Source organism: Apteryx mantelli, chromosome 12 (genome assembly GCF_036417845.1).
Source record: "Apteryx mantelli isolate bAptMan1 chromosome 12, bAptMan1.hap1, whole genome shotgun sequence".
Taxonomy (NCBI): domain Eukaryota; kingdom Metazoa; phylum Chordata; class Aves; order Apterygiformes; family Apterygidae; genus Apteryx; species Apteryx mantelli.
This window is the reverse complement of record NC_089989.1, coordinates 11,076,294-11,096,501: the sequence shown is the minus strand read 5'-3', so window position 1 is coordinate 11,096,501 and position 20,208 is coordinate 11,076,294. Positions and strand designations below refer to the sequence as shown.

The 20,208-nt window shown below is 45.6% G+C and overlaps 1 protein-coding gene across 4 annotated transcripts in view; it reads right to left on the bottom strand.

Annotated features, from left to right (window-relative positions):
- The window catches only part of NT5DC2 (5'-nucleotidase domain containing 2), a 182,855-nt gene that overhangs the window by 13,617 nt on the left and 149,030 nt on the right, over window positions 1-20,208 (bottom strand). Inside the window, exons 1-7 of one of the 4 annotated variants that reach the window (XM_067303186.1) lie at window positions 18,159-18,476; window positions 9,919-10,103; window positions 9,069-9,143; window positions 7,032-7,087; window positions 5,155-5,248; window positions 3,109-3,150; window positions 776-904 (exon numbers count right to left, since the gene is read on the bottom strand). In XM_067303186.1, coding sequence (XP_067159287.1) covers window positions 776-904; window positions 3,109-3,150; window positions 5,155-5,248; window positions 7,032-7,087; window positions 9,069-9,143; window positions 9,919-10,103; window positions 18,159-18,426 — 849 coding nt within the window. In that variant the 5' untranslated portion in view covers window positions 18,427-18,476. The other 3 variants (XM_067303188.1, XM_067303187.1, XM_013945749.2) reach the window with 3 other exon arrangements.

The window sequence follows — 20,208 nt, the reverse complement described above, 5'->3', positions numbered from 1 at the left end:
GGACTGTGTACATACAGGCCACTACTGGAGGATGACCACTGAATTCCTATAAGGTACAGATCAAAACCCCCTTCCCATAGAGAAAGGACTGCCATATGCTCATCTGTTAACAAATCCAGGACAGCAATCTTGAGCACTTCCTTCTTGCCTATAACATTAATTGAGAAGTAAAACAGCACCCCCAACAGCGCTGATAATCCAATACTGCCCTTTCAAATGCCTGGAGTGTAGCTGGAGGGCACAATTAGCCTTGGAGTAATTGCCTCTTGAAAATCACAGTCATGCACAGGAAAACATCCCAAAAGGATCAGACTGCTTTCCAAATACAAAGGGAAGGAGTGAATTCCCAGAGTAGGCAAGGGAAAGTACTTCACTACAGTTGCTGTAGAAAGCAAACTGCTTGGTTCATGGTCAATGCATGGTCATGCAGGAAAGCATAGAGCTTGAAAGTCTGCAGAACTGGAAAACATTTACACAAGCTTTCTGACATACTTCCTGGGGAAGGATCTTCGAGCTAACTGGCCTAGGCACTCCTGCAAGAAACGTGTACAGCAAACACCAACTTTGCAGTATAGACAGAGACCCAACGCGCCCTGAAAACACAGCTTTGAATATTCCCTGGTAATGCCCTAATCAAAAGAGGCAACAATGTTATCATATTATACTCCTCACAAACAGCACCTTAGGTGGAGGTGCTACAGAGCTCACCTGTGCTAACAAGCCGAAGAGCTCACAAATTTGATGTGAGCTATGGGGCGATTCACATTTTACTCACAGATATATCCTTGTAAAGATGAACCTGGTCAAACTCAATGCCATGAGTTATGAAGTAATCGATGACTGAAGACAGCAGTGTCATTTCAGGAAGAGAAAAAATGTCCATGAATTGCTTAAGCGAAGGACCCTGGAAAGCAAAATATGAAGAAGATGCATTAAACAAAAAATGCTATACAACAACAAACCCACATCACTTAGAACCATCGGGAAGATATTCCAGGCTAATAAAAAGCACAAAGCTAATGTGGGAAGCCCCGGCCACTCAGCAGGTGGCCCTCTCTTCTCTGCCAAAGTACTAACCTAATGCATTAACACTTCTTGACAAGAGAGAGGCTTCTCCTTCACAGAAATCATTAAACAAATCCAGCGTTATTAACACCATGTGGCAGGGATGGGGGAAGCAGGGAGTCAGTCCCAGAACACTAACTCTTATTCTGACTCCATGTCCTTTGCTTCCCACCTGGCCTCCTGCCATTACTGTAGGATGCCAAAAGACAATGCTCCACTACAGAAGTAGCTACACCCCTTGCTGGAGATGCCCCATTGCTCATCCAAACAAGGCTGTGATTTTGGAGGCACTTGCATCAAAGCGGCTCTAACCATGTTCCAGTGAGGTTTCATAGAGCAATGCAAGAATTGCTTCAACACGCAGTTTACCAATGGCCGTCTGCCCAACATTGGGCCACTATGGAAAAAACAGAGCTGGCACATGCCAGAGAAGAAGAAACAGCGAGCGAGTGAGAAAGAGAGTGTGTGTGCATGTGTGTGTAGACTTCAGCCCACTTTAGAACTAGCTAGCAATCAAGTGGAAATGGAAAATTTAAACTCTGATGAAGTAATAACTCACCTTGCATTAGGCAAGGCTGCAGCTCTCCATCCATTTGCTAGTTTTATTGCCTATCAATCACAAACCTTTCAGCAGATCATCAGCCAAGTTTGGCTCCGGAGTGCCCATCCAATAAAAAAAAAAAAAAGCTTGTTTATTCAGTAGGTACTACCTGTCTACAGGACTATGGTGAGTCTTGCTGGAGAACTGAAGCTGAAATCAATCATTTTATCTTTCATCGTTCAAGTGCCGGATCAGCCAAGGGAACAGTTATTAAAACCTGGTACATGAAAAGCAATTTGGGAAATACTCAGACCTCTCGAAGAACCCCATCACCTGAAGCATCCCAGCAATCCACTCATGTCATGCCTGTGCACGTGAGCTTTGAGCTACAACCTTGGCAACCCATGACTGACTGTCACAAAGTCTCAACTCTCTAGGATAAAATTGGTCTCTAGGATAACATCGGCATATCAGAAGGCATTTATTATAGCTATGTGAAAAACAGACATGAAGGCAGCATCCAAGAAATCACAGAAGGTACACATGGTTGAGTTGACAGAGGGCACAAGCTGCCTAATGCCAAATATTTGCCACTGTTGCATCAGGATGTAACAATGGTTACATTTAGTCTGGTCTTGTAAGGATAGAACAAGAGACTAGCGTTCTCTTCGCAGCACTACTCAAACACAATATTGGGGCAACACAAATTGTGGTAAGAAAGAAGATGTAAAAGGGCAAAAGAATAACAAACAACATTTTGCCTGCAGTCTGTTACCAAAAAATGCTGCTATCAGAAGGGATGTTGGTGTCCTGAGGATTATACAATTTACATCAATCCATCACAGGACAACTTGACTTACAGCAGAAGAGAATACAAAGCACACCCCCTGGTTTGGGCCATGTACTGTTCTTGGTGGGCTGCTTAGCAATATTCGCTGAATCCTTTCAACAGATTCTTGTCTACTTTGATGTACAATTTCTAGGGGAAACCCTTCTTTCACTAGAAAATGAAAAACTTCCAGAAAATAGCCAACAGTTTTTTCCCCATCCCTGCTCAGGGATTCTGAGAACAGAGCAAGAGGGACACAGAAAGGCAGTTTCTATTGAAATCACAAGGTATAGGATTTAGCAGAGCAGAGCAATGACCTGTTCCCACCTTTCAAGACAGTAAGCGTAGAGAAGACAGTCAGGTGTTAGATGCTAACAGCAAAGACTTACCTCGTAGTTAGCTAAGACTCTGATTTCATTATTGTGCCTTGTGCCATCACCCTACAAGGCAAGTCTGGCCTCTCCCCCTCCCATTATCAGCCTCAACTTCCCTACAGCAGACATATCAACACAAATCACGATGAAAACCAGACCCATAGATTTAAAAAGAACGTCACATACAGTTTTTCCACAACACCCACAAATTATTCATCTTCACTACAGGCCAACACTAGCCACACCAGCAGATGCAGCACTAGCTGTATTGTCTAACCCTAGGCAAGATCTGCGCTTACGTGCTGCAGGTGTTTTCGATGCCAGTAGCTGTCCGCACATTCCTGCCAACAAAGGATCAAGAAAAGCCTTAGGGGAGAATATTTACACTCTTTGACTACATCAGTCCTACTTGTTTTATGCCATGTTGGAACCACTGGCTTGGCAGACCCCCCTGTTACCCATACACAGGCAGCAAGATCAGCACTCAGACTAACAAGGAAAGGGTCAAAGATCCTTAATAAAGCCTCACCACACCAACGGCACTGCAACTGTTCACACCAACAACCACCCTAACTTTGACGCTTTCCCACTATGTGTCAGCGGCACAGACTGAGCTGGCATTGCCAGATTCTAATGTCTTGGGATGTATACTTCCCCTGTCTCTTTGGGAACCATTTATCTGCTCATGGGGTTCATTACGTCTTTAGAGAGACATACCCCCTCTCAAAGAATAAACTGCTATCCCTACTTCCATGGCCAAATGTTATATGGAGTTTTTCAATACCCAAGTTATTTTGAAATGACTGGGTAAAGACATCTAATCCAGGGAGGAAGTGGATAGGCTTCAGTAGGTACTATTCTGCTCTATATAATGACCTATTCATAATACCATTCTCTAGAGAACAGACAACTTGCACACAAAAGGCTGTTGAAATACAATATTCTTCCATTTTCCTTTTACAACTACTTTTAATCCTGCAACCTGCAGTGCCAGACTGGCCCCTTGAAGCATGACAAAACTCCCTCCCATCCTTGCGCAAGGAGAAGCTACAAATGAGATCCTGAAATAAGGATGCAAAGGAATGCTCAAATCAGCAGGCTATGGAACAAGAATTAGGGTATTTTCCTGATGTTAATCCTGCTCAACTGCAAGTGTTCATTGGCTCTTTCACTGTCTGCTCCAATAAAAACCAGGCAATTCCTTTTGCAATTACCACTTGAGGAAGTCTTGTATGACTCTGTCAGGTACTAACTACAAGTCAGAAGAAAACACCTGAGGTAACTGCTATAGCACCTATAAAGAAGCACAGAAAGGTACCTTGGCACGAGCCTCTGGTCCTACAAAAGGCCACAAATCAGAGCAGATTTCATGCTTACTTTTGTTAAAAAGGAAAGGTTAAGTTATCCATGTTTGCTAGGAGTAAGAAGAGTTGCACAGCAGGGGCCAAACAAGTGCAGTTTACACACAGATATCAAAGTCTAAACAGAAACATCCCAAGCTGTAAACAACGCTGATCTATAAACAGCGTATTTGTGTATCCAGAAGGCAATTGGTCAGATTAACTGTTCCCAAGAAAAAGTATTCAAAAAGCAACCTTGTTGGGGACTTCACACTGTTGACTCAAAGGGTATTAGCAGAGGAAACCTGCCCTTCTCCTTCCACCTTCTTTTAAGACAACTAAACTTACAAAGGACAAGAAACAAAGCAAGTCCAGCAGGAAAGGGATGCGAATGCCCTGCTTGCCCACACCACCACACTGAGCACATGAGGAAGAAAAATCTCTAACTTCCTCCAGTCCAGGCAACCAAATGACTTCTACGTCTCCTCCAGCCCTTTACCGTGACAACAACTTTTCTGCCTCAAAAAAGTATTCATGGATGCCAGCCCTACAAACAGTGAGGATTGTGGGGGAGATCATTTTCATAAAGGAAAAAACCTACCCAAAACCAAAGAGAGAAAGGCATTGCAAGCACCCTGCACACACACACCCCCACACCCTCCCCCACAACTCCCTGCAGACACCAGAGCTGCAAGCTGCCCCAACAGCCTGGGAGCTAGATTTGGCCAAGGAGCAAGCAGGGGACATCCCCCTATCAGCCTGCAGAGCCATTCAGCTCCAGGCCAATAGCCCTGTTGTTTAGGAATGCTTCACCGATAGCTTTCACATGCTAAACTGCTAAATAACCTCTGGGGCAAATTCCCAGTAGAACAAAACACAAATCAGGTCACTAGGTACTGTACCTTTTTAAGTCAAGGGAAATCATTTACATGCTCATACAATTCACTTTGTTTTTCTAGCTGGTAAAAGAGATGCTGCACCATAGCATTAAAGAGCTTACAATACCTTGCCATAGAAGTCACTCATCTGGTACAGGGGGATGTGCTGTGTACCACCGTACAGTTCGATTAGTTCTTCATCAGGCACTGGTTTGAGCCCTCTAGACAAAAAAATAGTATGTCAATAGTCACCAGATCCCACAGAGCTAGAAACTGCAGAGAAAGAGCTGATGGGATGAACAAGATCCTTTCTAAAATTCAGACACTTCTCTTGGCATGAGAGAGAGAGCCTGACTCAGCTCTGCCATTCTAAAGGTTCACATAAAATCTTCTCCAAGACATTTTTCAGACACCTTGTTTGTGCCTTCAAGTTAATTGAGGGGCTTTACCTCCATTCCAGCATAGAGAGTTCGGTACAGAGGTTTCCCTCTGCATGCTATCAGTCTCTCAAAGGGACTGCCCTCCAAATGGGCCCCATGATCTCGTTCTGGTAGCACTGGGTAACGACAGTTTTGGAAAAGTTGCTTCCACAAGTTGCACTAGTATTAAATGCAAAGGTGTAGGAAAAGAGCTTCCTAACTTTTCTCAAGATTCTTCATACATGAACAAATTATTTTTCCTTCCTATTCAGTTCTCCTAAGCAAGAAAAATCCTTTGCTAACAGATCATTCAACATGGATCACTGTTTTTGTCCAAAACACTATAACCATGGTATGGCTACAAGCTATACCATTCATGAACACTAGGTTTTCTGACGGCTGCCAGTTTTCCCTCTTAAACAATTTTTGGATGTAGCAAACTGTTTACTCAACCAGTCAGCAACTTTCCCTTTCTCCTAACTTACTCTATCAAGGTACAGACTCTGAGAAGTTAAAAGTTGCCTAAGTTTTGCTCAAAAGCAAAGGACACTTTAGGAAAAGGACACTTAAGGACTTCAGGAAGGACACTTAAAAAGGAAACTTTAAGAAAAAAAGCTTAAATGAGTTTTCCCTAATAATCTCTTTATGAAGCTGCACTGAAATATGTGGCACTACCAGAGAATCATGAAAAAAAACAGCATTCAAAGAAGCCAATTCCATGTGATTATGAAACTCCCTTTTTAATATTCTTAGGGTGTTTACTGTAACTGAAACTTAGCAGCAAAGGCCAGAGTTCAAGAAAAAACATGCTGGCTTCCATGCTCAAGAAATACAACAACATTTTTCAGGAGCTTTGCTACAGGTATGTATGAATCACTACTGCTTATGCACCAAACCCACACCAGATAGGGACAGGGTGTTCTCCCAGTGTCCAGTCCCACAACTTTTTGGACACAGTCTGTGGAAACAGTCTTTTTGCTCTGCACTGTTTCAGCCAGTAATTCCAATCTACACCCAGTTCTCCTTGGAGAATAACAGAAGAGAAGAAAAATAGGACAAGCTAGGCCTTAAACTAAGCCCAGATTCTGACATGTCATTACTTTATTGACATATCTGCACTGCTGTAAGCTTTTATTTGCACATTGAGATCACTCTCCTCTTAGCTTTGTGACACAGCAAAGTACATCACTGTTGGGACACACCGTTGCCTTGAAAAGACAGGCCCATATGCAGAACACCTATGGAGGAGTTCTCTCCCAGTTGCACAGTTTACTCACAGATGTTAACCCAGGCATGCTGCCGCTGCTACTCTGACACCAAGCAGAGTACGTGACTGTATGTGTCATTAACCATTACAAAAAGCTCCAGGTCTTTCCACCCACACTTGGTTCAAAATGCTTGAGAAAAGTAACTCCCTGCAATTATGTGTAAGGTAAGCACTTGAAGCAAGTGGAAACAGGATAAGCCAGACAAGATTGCACACTGCTTTAAAAAAAAAAAAAAAAGACATGAACCTACATTCAAATTTAGTAATCCACCTTTGCGTATATGCCCGTTTACAAAGTGATTTTCAAAACTGACAGACCTATATGCCGTCCCCAACTGGACATAATGGAAAGCATCGATCTTCATCAGAAGACTCTGTGAAGAGGAATACATATTTACTGTTAATGTTGGGTGGGTTTACACTTAAACCTTATTTAAGATTCAAGTTCCAAGCAGATGACATTTAGAAAATAAAACTCAACATAAACATCATGCATCTATGTATTTTAAGCTGCACTTACCCCTAAACCCCCAACTGCCTTTACACACACTTATCCACACTGTGAGTTTTTATAAGGCCCTCTGGCAAAAAAATCACCTTGCCAGGAGTTGAAATATCCCTGCCTGTTACACTCCAAAGTTTGTGGGCAGGAATGCAGTTGAAAAAGAAACAAATAGGACATCGTTTCTGTGACTCAGACAATCTTTTGTTATCTCCCTTTGAAAAGCACACACATTCCAAAGGAGATTCTGTGTGCACAGGAGATCTATATGTAGTCACACTTATCTTAAGCACAACAAAGGAGGCAAGTTTTGGCTTTGAGTGCAGCTGTGCCTAGTCATTTTCTTTATGCAAAAGCCCTCCCCGCCACCACTTCTTCCTCTCCCCAACACACATCTAAGCTAAGTTCATAAGGAGACCAGGCCAGTAACATTAGAGCTTTGTTGCAGTTCTTGTATCAGACTCCCTATCCATGACTCATCCCTTCTCTTCTCCCCGTTCATCATTCAGAAGCCATAATAGAAGTTCTCTACTGCACAGAAAGCAGCCTCATGCTAAATCTAGTATCGCTCTGCAAATCAAATGAGGACACAGCATCAAAACTATTTGTCCATTTCCTACCACAATGCAAGGTAATTGGTTCCACAGAGCGAGCACTCACATTTTTGCATCCCTATACCACATAAGTGTAGCTTTAGCTTGTTACACTGTGGGCAGATTTCCCACCGCTTTGTGAGCGGGTGCAAGCAAATAAGGCTGAAAGATTTACTTGACAGGCAGTACCCAGTTTTTCGTGTGTTTTGCAAAATCTGACCCTGAGAACACACAGTTCTCACCCTCTACTCACTCAAAGGACACTTTGCTTGGCTAGGCTAGTCACCTTTGTGTTCCTCTCATATATTAGCCAGAGATTTACACATAGATAGGAACTTCAGTTTCTCACAGATTAACTTATTTTGCCAAGCCAAGAGGTCTGCTCTCATGAATGGTCTGCTGCCTTGCTGTCACCTCAGCAAGGACAGAAGACATGGGAAATCTCTATAAAGTTTTTCCTCTTTCTCTCTTTTTTTCCCTACTAGAGGGTAGCACAAACTCTCTCGCCTGTACTGCCTGCTTCCCTGAATTTGCTCAAAGCTCACCATAACCAAGGTCCTAGCTCTACTTCACTCCCAGCTGACTGCCCGGCTGCAGCAGACAGCATGACATTATCGGGCACTGAGCTTTTATGGAGTTGTTTCAAAGAACTGAAAAAGGGTTAAAGCAAATGCTTGCACTTTGCTTGCCTGTGCTCCTAAGTATGCATCTCAAGTAGCTTGGATCTTTTGCTAGGCACTCCTATCCTTCGGAGGGGAGGGCGGGGGGGAGGGAGAGTAAAAAAGAGAGCTTCCTAAAGCATTCTCCTGACAAGTCATTTCTATCATTAGAGTAAGACATAATGCCTCTCCTAGAAAGTGCTGGTTGTAAATACAGGACGGAGGTTTGTCTTTTTAATATCCTGAAAGATAGAAATGATCACACAAACAAGCTTGGTTTTCTTCGCTTGTGCAAGCTTCTCGGGTTACTTAGCTTGTGCAAATAACTGACTGACTTTTAAATTGGCACAGATGTTTACCAAAAATCCTCGCTAAAGAGTCCCATTCTGCTAGAGGCTATGAGAACACAAAAGACATGGTAGCCTTGGGAAGCTCATAAGAAAACAGACCCACACAATGAAAGATACAGGCACTCGGACTGTGTATTTCACTGACAGTGCTGCGATCAATGTTTCTGTTAGCAATTCCACTAAATTTCTACTAAAAACACATTCATGTGATGGAAGAAAAAGCCCAGGAGGCTGAACTTAGTACATCTTACCTTTTGTACATCATAGTGAAGTCCACGTATGGCAAACCCTGGAATGTAGTCATACTTCCCAAGCCCTTCTGGATACTGGGAAGACACATAACAACAACATCATCAGAGACATAAGTGCTGGGTATCAACACAAATATTCTGCCTGTTGAACTGGCTTAGGCACACAAGTTTTCTCACAACAAGCATGAACCAACCAAGGAGAAAGACAAAGGATCAGCTAAAAGCCCTACAGCAAAAAGGGAAATACTTCCCCAGAAAAACTTCCTCTCATGTAAGGGACACTAGGGAAAACATAAGATTCCCTCAGGCAGTGAGGAGACTTCTGCTAAGCTCCATTCAATGCATATATGCGGCAAAGCAATGGCACTACAGAGCCACTCGAAAAAGAAAGACATGACCAGAAAAAAAATGCATAGAGCAGTCATCTATTGCAAATAGGGTGTTCATTATAAGACATGGTATACAGTGTTATCCACATTAACCTGTGCATGTCTAGTCCTGTACAGCTTCAGTGCTGGCCCGCAGTTCATGTTTATCCAGCTTGGGTACCTCAAACCTGCAATTCTGTGTGCCTATTTCCATAGTTAGGGAAAAGAGAGCAAATCTTTCTAGACTAAGGTTCCTTCTCCATATTTACAAAACCTCAGAAATACAGAGCACAGCAAAATGTCCCAAAGGAGATTAATTCCACATACAGACAAAAACTTCTGCAAGCAAAGATGGTAAAACATGGAGTTTATTTCAATAAAACAAGTCATTGGCATGTGCACAATGCTGTATTTTACAAGCGAGTGTAGGGAGTCACAAAGACAGCTGTAAGACTGAATGCAAATTCTCGGCAGATCATTACCTTGAACTGTTCTATCAGGATGTCTCTGGCAGTGTCGAAAATCATAGAGTGTAGTAAATTAGAATATTGCGCTAATGTGTAATCGTAGTCAAAGCCATATATCTCAACATCTCCCAGGCTGATCTCATTGTTAGCGTAGATAGCGGCTGGATTGAGGAGATTGCAGACTCCTGGTGGAAGAAGATCTAAAGAGGGGAAGAGGAGAGGTTAGAGGAACTGAAGGGATCGTGGAAATGTCAACTTTCCATCCTGAATCTGGCAGCAGCTGGAAGTACCACATGGCAGCAGCAAAGGACCACAGTCCTGCTGTCGAAGCCTGCTGCAGTTAAGTAGCTCAAATAGTCCTCCCCATGAGAATATGTACTGTGAAACCTCCAGCTGTGCTTGGTGACTGTGCTCACCATTTTAATTAAGTAAGACTGACCTTTTGCAGACACAAAAACAATGTCCTCAGGTCCCTGGCCTACATAAAACAGAGCAGACCAGGGATTTTGAACCATCAAATTTCTAGCTTACAGCAGCTGCATGTTCAACAGACTCACCTATGTGAAAGGCAGCTGCAACATATCATCAGAAAAACACGTCAGCATATCATCAAAAAACAGGTTCTCCTCTCTCAGAATTCGAACACCACAAACAAGCTGACTCTCCTCTTAGAGAAACCTAGACTTCAAACCAGAAATTTTGAAGTTAGCCTTTTGGCATTTGTTTCCCACAGAAGCAGCCAGACTTCACCGAGCAAACCTTCAGCTACAGTTCGGGCATTTGTTTTTTTACAGGCAGGATAAAGCAAGATTTTGTACAAAAACCCCCAATGTGAAAAACATCAAACCACACTCTTGGAGCACATAATACCGATAGCAACAAGTTATCTGCTTTGCGCTGATAAACAGCTGTGGAAGCAGCTCAGTCCACACATGTAGTTTGCCACTTCAGAACCGGGTTACTGTTCAAGATGCCTGGGAATAACACTTTGCTCCCTGGACCACAGGGAAAATGGGGGTTAAGTGAGCTAGCAGCTGAAGTACCTATATATCCTTTTTCAGAGCTAGTCGAGAGCTCAGAGCTTTAGCTCCACTACAATAGAAAAGGCAGGAACAGACCCCCCTCAAGCTTCCTGCTCTGGGAGAGCTGTCCATTGCGAGATGAGACAGAGCAATAAAAATAGATCCCTGTCATGGATTCCCTGGTCACATCCACGTTAAGGGACAAAGAAGGGAAGGAGAGATTCCCTCCCCCTTCAAAGACAGGTCATTTTCCCTTTGAGCAATGGGAAAAGAACAGACATTCTCTGCATTCTGCACAGCATTGGCAGCAGGGTTTTTTCCCCTTCCCACCTTAACTTTTGGCTTTTAGCAAGAAACCCTGTACTGGCTTCTTTAGCACTTCCTTGCTATAAAATGAAGTTTCATCTGAATCCAGAACAAAACAAATATTATTGGAAAGCAACAGCAGCCATTCCCAATTAAGACGTGGGCTGGAACTATTACAGAACTTAAAAACAGTACGTTTTAGGTAAAAATCCAAAGTACATTTGGGAGGACTAATCCAAAGAGGTGACCAAAGAAAGAGGATTCAGATACATCATTATATTGCCTATTTCTCAGGGGAAAGCAGCGTTACAAAAACATATCCAACTCTCCCTCCTAGCTCACTTTCCTTTGGCCTTCAACTACCTTTCACCAGACCAACTAGAAAGGAATTGCAAGACCAGAAAGCAGTATTTTAAGGCAGGAGGACTGACCTACTGCCTACACAGCAAGAACAAGAGCCCTCTTTCAGTCACTCTCCTGGTGGCAAATTTCCTGGAAGGGGCTGAGGAGAGCGAACACAGTCAGAGAGAGTACTTTCCACTGGGTTTTTTAAAGATAGGAAATGAAAAGGATTCAGATGATCGTAACTTTCATCCTCTCATCAAAAATGCTCTCTGCACCATGAACACACAGACCTCCACTTCCTGTCCTCACCTCCGGATGGTAACTTGTGAGAAGATCTGTTTCTAAACATATGCTGTGATTTGGGATGGAGTGACTGAAGGGCTTTATTTTTCTTCTTCACAAGGAAAATGGCACAACCCTGATCACATCACAGTGTAAATATGCAGTGTTTTCTTATCCTAATGCAAGCACAGTTCTCGTTATGACAGCTACACCCCACTCGCTGCTACCGTATCCCTACAAAGAGGTGAAGCTCTTTCATCCTTCGCCATTTGCTAACAGATTTGTGGCATCGCATTTGGATAGCCTAACAGCAGCGCAACATACCATTGCCTGCGACCTGTCTCCCCCACTACAGAAGACATAAGACACATCCACATACAAGGTGCCTGCTGCAATTTTTGCAAAAACACAATCTGTAAAAGCTGAGCGAACCAGTATGATTTTGCCATAGGGAAAGGGTTGTCTGAGATTAGGCAAGCACATGGAGCAAGCCTTATCTGCGATCACAACCATGAGCAGTAACCTTGTAACACGTTATGATCTATGGAGTATATTTAGACCCAGCAATGAAGTCACACTCCCCGACAGCCTCAAACCTACACAGCCTGTCTCTGTTCTCCAGCAGCCTCCCGCCCAGCTAGTTTTATCCCACTCAGACATTTTGCCACAGACTTACATAGCACGTTCTCTCTTACCTCACTAAAAGCTGAAGAAAGATGCGCACTCTAGCGAAAATGCTTTATCATCCTTGGTTCAAACAGAATGTGTTCCCTGCACACCCGTCCTGGAGCACTGCACAAAGCTTTCTCCTTGCTATGTTTTCCATCACACATCATCATCACCAAACCAAACTCTTACTCACAAATAGCTTACTATGAGCTGATTCTTTCCACACAGTCACCCTCCACCTTGATTTACAGTAGCTGCAAAGTCACTGATATCCTAGAGAGAAGAAAGATTCTCTTCACTGAAACCCAGAGCTTATGCTATACCTTTGGCCGAGTGCAAATATCAGTTTGCAACATCTTGCAAGAATACGTGTACAGCACATAGGCGGTCACGACACCGGCCTGTCATATTGAATCTCCTTAGAAATGCTTCCCTCTTTTGCAGCCACCTCGGATCATGATCCTCATAGTAATTCTCTTCAGAGGACGGCATTACCGACATGACGTATCCAGATGGCTAGCTGTTCTTGCAAAGGTGGCAGACACACAACAATCATACCAAACCACCTTGGGAGGAGATGCAAGGGACGCATTCCAAGAGCTGTAGTGAGCTGCCAGTTCTGAACTGCTCACCCCGCCATGGGCACAGCAGGAACTCATCCGTTGTTAAATCTTCGCTCACGCAGTCAGTCGAGTCAAAATCCTTGTCCCTCCAGAAATTCCACACTCTAGCACTGAAGGCAACAGAGCGGTGACCCCTCAGCCTCCTCTTTACTCTCTTATGCAGCCTCTCCACAGGTTCAAACTACTGCAGGGAAGAGAGAAAGCTGGGTGCGTGCCGAGTTCACAGCAATGCTACGGTGATGGACAGTCAGCTACCAACGCTTCCTTACTTCCCCCACACTGGAATGGACGGTGGGATGGCAAGATTGGTTTCAACACCAGACCCCAAACATGCTTGGCTTAATGAGCCAGGTTTCAAATCGTAATCAAATACAGATTTTGTTTTTAAGATAATCACCTTGTGGGTCACAAATTCTGAATGCTTACGCAAGTCCTGGGCTTCAGACTTGGACGCTGCTGCTCTGCTGAGAGATTCAGCATGTAATCTGCCAGGGATCTTTGCTTCAATTTACATGGCAATCACCAAGTCAAACTAAAAAAATCAACACCCTCCAAAACCCAACAAAGATGCTATTCTTCGAGAAAGACAGCTTTTGCTTTAGTTCTGCCAAGACACCAAAAGAGATGTTTGCTGGAGAGAGAAGACAAATTACAGCAAGAAAAAACAAAATAAAAAAACAGTTTTTGGTTCTTACAAAATAATGTTGTTCCCAACTACTCTTTCCATCTGAATCCCAACTGGAAAGGGAGACAGTATCACACAGTTAGTCACTGTCTACCCAGCACTTCACCCAGGAAGTATGATCTAAAAGAGAGCTGGTGTGCATACATCTGAGAAAGGAGGGGAAAAAAAGAGCTACTGCAACAGATACAAACCGCTGGAATTTGCATACTTGCAATTTGTTCTGATTTGCAGCTCTGCTGTTTTTTAGGGAAGTGTCCGCATATCCATGCGGATATACAGCACTCAGCAATGTCCAGCCCCCTCACAATTATAAAGCATGATGAAACTCAACAACAAAGTCGGACCACAAGAAGGCATATTTGATCACATGCTGCTTTTACGCTTGGACATAAACGCAAGGTAACCACACAACACCTTCTACTTCATTTTGCTAGCATGAATCACTGAACAGCTGCTTAAGTTGGCATCTCTTCATGACAGTGCAAGCGCCTCTTCCCAGGCAATAGCCCACAGTTGTTACAAAGGAATAACACTCAATCCCCAGCATGACAGCATAGATGGAAACAACCGCAGGTAATTAAGGGTGAACAACTGCTGGAGACGTCAAGATACCACATGGCCCTTTCTGATTCGAGAAATGATCCGGTCCGGGAGGTGCCAAACGCTTCCTGTGCTTTACTGAGCTCCCAGGGGTACAGACGCTATTGCACAGGAAATGCTCTTCTTCTCTCAGTCTCGGATCCAGCAGGCTGGTTAAGAATGATACCTAAAAAAGGCAATTTCTACACATCTCTCACACCCTTTGTACTCCCAGAGGTCCAATGTAGCAGATATCTGCACTAACTTCTTTGTAAGACTAGCTTTCATTTTCCAGTGAGGAAAAGAGCAACACTAAAAAGCACACGGTCACAATTCTCCGTCTTCTTCATAAATCAGAAAGTTCCTTTGCACGCTATGGCTTGCTTTCTAACGACAAACAGTCAGTTTTGTCTTTCTCACTTCCAAGTACCTCTTTAGCCTTTTGAAGTGTTGTTTTGTGCTATCTCACAGCAATGCCTACTGAACATTTCAACAAGTCAAAGTAGACACCTCTACCAGGAGGGTAGGCTTTGCCTAGGCAGACAGAAGTATTATGTAAAGAGCATCAAATGATAGAGGAACAGAGTTAAAAGACCTCTCCACTACGCTGGAATCGCCACTGGAATGGCCACACCAAAGGGTCTTCTCTCGCAACTCTATATATCCACATAAACTAAAGAAGAGCAAGAACCACCTCTAACCTACATCCTCAGTATTACCAGTGCCAAACCAAATTCGCACCATCTTTACTGCAAACCTGCCAGTGTTCTTGGTAGTTCCGACATTTAACCTCACTCGAGCTTGCCATGCGGAGGCAAGAAGTTAACAATTACTTTGAAGGTTTCTCAGGAAATCTAATTTGTCGTAGCTAGTTACAAGTTTAAAAGACCTAGAAAAAAAAAAATACTCATTTCCTCACAGCCAAATCTTCACCTGCTTTCCAGTTCCATTGAGTTTCAAGATTGTATGTTTCCTAGACTGCAAAACTTCTGACATCGCTTACTAATAACACATAACACCCTTCCTTGACGTTTTGGGTATCATCAAACCAACATACTCTAAGTGTTAAACTATGCCATCCCCCTGCCTCTTTTGGCAGAGAAAGAAAAACACATTAAGTGAAAGCAGTATTCTTAAATTATTACAGGGAATGAAATACAGTCTTCAGAGTCAGTCTTGCAAAAGATAGAGGGGAAATAAAGAATGAAGAGAATGACTTCTCTTGGCCCAACCCAAAGGGCAGATTTTACCTCGAAGCACATACTGCTCATTTTCCCAGAGGTGCCTTTCTCAGACTCTTCTAGGCTCTCTCTCATTACCACCTAGATGCTGCAGTCTTCTTATTTGAACGGCAAGTACGAAGTCAATCGGTTTTGGAGTATTTACAATATTTTGATCGCAACATACTGAAAGAAACTCTATTAAACAAGTAAAAACAGCACATTTGGCGTAGCTACGTTCTTTGTATCACCACATTCAAGATGGACAGAACAGAGAAGCGCACTTCTGCAAAGCTGAGAACTTCTGACGCGTCAGCTCTTGCTACCAAACCTGCACCACCACTAAGCTTTACTGCCTGCCCAAGATGCTCTCTTCCTACAAGCCTTTCCTGATCCAGCTCAATCAGGATTTAGCACTGGAATCTGCTCTGTACAAAAATGTCGGATTGATTGCTCTATAAATCAGGCTGTAAGCAAGACCTGACTTGAAAACACATAATAAAGTCTACTGACAGGGACATCTTTCCCCAAACCGATAGCAATAACTGACAAAACAGAAAGGTGGAGTTTCAGAGGCAGTGGGAGAAGGTGGCACCACAGATTTTTTTAGGGATCTTCTTAAACTTGATGTTGATGGATCAAAGGGCAACAATGTTTTCAACACAACCAACCTTTTGAATCCCTAATCCAACCACAGAGGCTCACTTTTACATCAAAGTTAGAAAGGAAGGAGAACAAAGGAATGGACTGATGCCAGATTTGGCACAACTCAGTTTAGTTGTCAAAGCAGCAGTTAAAACCAACTTGGACCAACTTTGTTCGTGCCTTTTCTTGACAAGACCTGAATAACAGTGCAGCCTTGAAATTTCGGTTTGGGGAGCTATTACTTAAACAAATGCGGGCCTCCTTAGGTAACAACATGTAACATCAAATAATCACCTGAAGATTTGTAGAGTCTACTCCGTCTACAAACGGCCTACTTCATGTAACTTCATCTTGCATTTAGTCCTGCTGATTAATTCTCCATCTAGAGAAATAACTCTACCACACGCACTCCAACAAATTGTAACTATGTGAATACAGACACCATAATCTGTCACGTAGTAAAGTGAGCATTTTGCCAAGAGACCATGATATTAACCTATGTGCATTTATACCACTACGGAAAAGAAGAATGACTTTGAGGATATTAAGGTCCAAACATCATTGCAAGCCTTGCAAGTTGGAATTTCTTTCAAGTTGTGGGGCTAAAACCACAACACGGTCTTACAGCTGGAACTTAACGTTAAGCTGCAGTACTCTGTCTACGCACTGTACTTCCTTTAGTGGACCAGGCAAAGGAACACACATCCTGCAAAAGCTGGGATACAACAGGCGGAGACAGAGGATCCCAATGGATCAGCGGCCAATTTCTTTACATTTGTGTGTCACAAGGGACTCTAGATTTTATGTCAAATCTCACGTACTGGGAGGTGGGGAGGAATTGAAGACAGAAGACGCCAGTCTCCGAATAGCAAGATGGTTCCTCTGGAGGCCGACGGCTGCCTGCCTTCCTTTACCGAGGCCTGACATAAAAAGCTAAGAGAGAGCTACTTAACAGTAGAGACAAAGTCACGCTAGCTAGCTCTCTACGGTGCTTACCTTCAACATTACAAGAACTGACAAATCAAGAAGAAAAAGTTCCCTGTCATCATGACGTTAAAGCCAGTGTCTCACATCCTGAGAATTTAATACGTACAGCAAAGATTTGCTGCTGCCTGAAGGACCACCACCCTATTTTTACACATGGACAGATCCAGCAGGCGGCATGCATTTCCTCCTTGCTTAGCAACATGCCAAAGCCCCCGTACCTGATGGATCCGCGTAACAGCTCAGTCAGAGGAGCAACAACAACATGCGTGTGTGAGAAAACGGCATTTCACACCTGCAGCGCAGACTGAACTCAGCCCAGTCATTCAGGACCAGGAAACGCCCCAGCAGTTGCAGCATCAGTCTTCTCCATACTCGCTCTTGGGCCAACGGTTCGCAAGTTGAACCCCGGACTCTTCGCCACATCAATCAACACGACTGACCATTTGTCCTAGTCTGGCCATGCTTCTGTATGCCAGTCAATGGCAAATTAGAGAAAAACGTAACAAGCCTTTCAGTTAGGCCGTCCGCCATGGCGGCACCCAAACTAAGGGGGCCAGCTGTGCAGAAGTCCCATATGTCCAGCACGTCCTCAGACACTGAGGCCGGCAAAAGCGCGTTTTCACGGGAAAGTCCCTGATGGGGAAAGGGAGACCGGGGCCCGATTTGAGGAGAAAAGCACCGATCAGCCTAGAGAGACACCCTGGAGGGGAGCGAGCAGGGCAGGCAGACGGCATTGCCTGGGACAGAGCTCTCACCCCCCGGCAGCCGCCCAGCAGCGGACGCATCTCCAGCTCTGCAGCGCGTGGAACGGCACCGAGATGCAAAGGGAAAAAAACAAAAAAAGAGGAAACCCAGAAGGACGTGGCACCCCGGCGCCCGGGGCGGCTCCTACCGTAGACCAGCTTCTTCATCTCGTGGTAGCGGGCCCACAAGTAGGTCTTGGTGTCGGCTCCCTCGGCCGGGGCGGGCTGGCTGCCGGCGGCGGGGCCGGGCTCGGCGGCGCGCCGGGCTCTGCCGGGGGCCGCGGGGGGCTGCCCGTGGCCGCCGTCCCCGGGGCACGGGCCGCTTCTGGAGCGGCAGCTCTGGCAGGAGACGGCCACGGCGAGGAGCCGCGACCCGGCGCCGCCGCCTTTCCGCAGAGCTCCGCCGAGCGCCGCCATGGGCCCGGCCGGACGGCGCTGCCTCGGGGAGAGCGGGAGCCGCCGCCGCGCTCCTCGCCGCCGCCGCCGCCGCGCTCCTCGCCGCCGCCGCCGCCGCCGTCGCCGCCGCCGCCGCCGCCGCCGCCGCCCGCCCGCCGCGGCACCGCCGGCGGCCAATCCGCGCCGCGCCGCGCGAGGGGGCCGGGCCGCCGCCCCGTCCCGCCCCCCGGCGCCGCTCCCGCCAATCAGGCGAGGCGGCGTCACGTGGCGGCAGAGCACGCCCTTCCGCGGCGCTGTTGCCGGGGCTCGCGCTGCGCTGCGCTGCGCTGCCCGGCCGCTCTCGCCGGAGGTGAGGGGCGCGCGCTAGGCGCCTCTGCTGATTGGCTGCGCGCTCCGCCGGGCGGGCGAAGGGTCGGGGACGGTTAGGGCCGTTGGGAGCTGAAGGGGCTGCTGCAGCTGCAGGCGGGGCGGGGGCGGGGGCGGGGTTGGCCCTGGGCGCCCCGTTACTCTGCCGCCGTCAGGCAGCGGGCTGCGGCCCTGTTCCCGGTCTCCCCCACAGCGGCCGGGGCGCGGTGCCGAGGGCTCCTCTTGGCGGGCGCGGTTTGACCTCGGCGTGTTGGGGGCTGTTGTACGGTGCGTTCCTCCTTTCACACGCCCTCGCTTTCTTGTTGTTGTTTTGGTTTGGGTTTGCTTTGCTTTTTAATCAGCTCCTGAAGTCGCTGATCCCGGCCTGGTCATGCTGGTGAGCAAGAAGGTGAAGCGCTTCTTGCAGCTGATGCCCGGGAAGCAGCGCTTCGGCGCCTACCGGTTCCTGCCCTTCTTCTTTCTGCTCGGGGGAGCGATGGAGTGGTTCATGATCAACGTCCGTATTGGCAAGGAGACGTTTTGTAAGTGAGGGCCGCAGCGCAGCGGCTCCTTCCCCGCGCAGGCCTGTCGAAGGTCGCTCGCTGCAGACACGGGACTGACAGCGCGCTGCCCTCCCCCGCACGCGCAGCTCCTCCCGTAGCTGAAGGCTCTGGCAGTCCTGCATCAGCCACGTGCTCTGATCCGCTAGTGTGCTCCGCGGCTCCTCTGGAGGTCAATATAATGTAGAAGAGGCTGCTTGAAGAAGGGGAGAGGAAAAAAACCAAAAATCGAGTAGTGTGGAGGGTCTGATGTGGTGTCCTGACCTGGAGGACTTTAAAGATATTCAGAAAATCAACCAGTTCTCCCACTAGGGTAGGGTTTGACACTCCAGATTCTGCCTCTCTAGCGGTAGTAGAAGACACGGGGCACCTTCCCCACCCCCGCCCCCCCAATATTGGGTTTAGAATACTAAATTAGAATTTTTAACCTTGAAAAAGACTCTTCTGGTTTGTCAGGATTTAGGTGGGGGTTCGTCTGAAATGTGGAATCTTTTTATGTATAATTGAAAACAAAGTATGAAAATGAGTCATGAGAACTTTTTTCAGCTAATGGCAGTTTCTAGAAGTTAGGACATTTAGTTTTTATGTGGTGCTCTTTTCCCTTTAAGAAGTCTCACTGTAAGTTTTTTTGTAGATTTCAGAACAAGGAACTGTAATGTTTCAGCTCTACTGTGTGTTATGTGAAAACACTCCAGTTTTCATGGGAAATCTATTTGAGATTTTCCTATAGAATAAAACAGCTTGACACAGTTTCCACAGCTGACACTCCCTGCAAACAAAATCGCTCCGCTTCTCATGCTCACTTTTGAAAGCTTGGGTTTGCTGTGGTTTTTTTCAACTTAATATTTCTGTGGCATACATGTAATAAAGTCAGGTTAGAAACTAAAGCATATCAGCT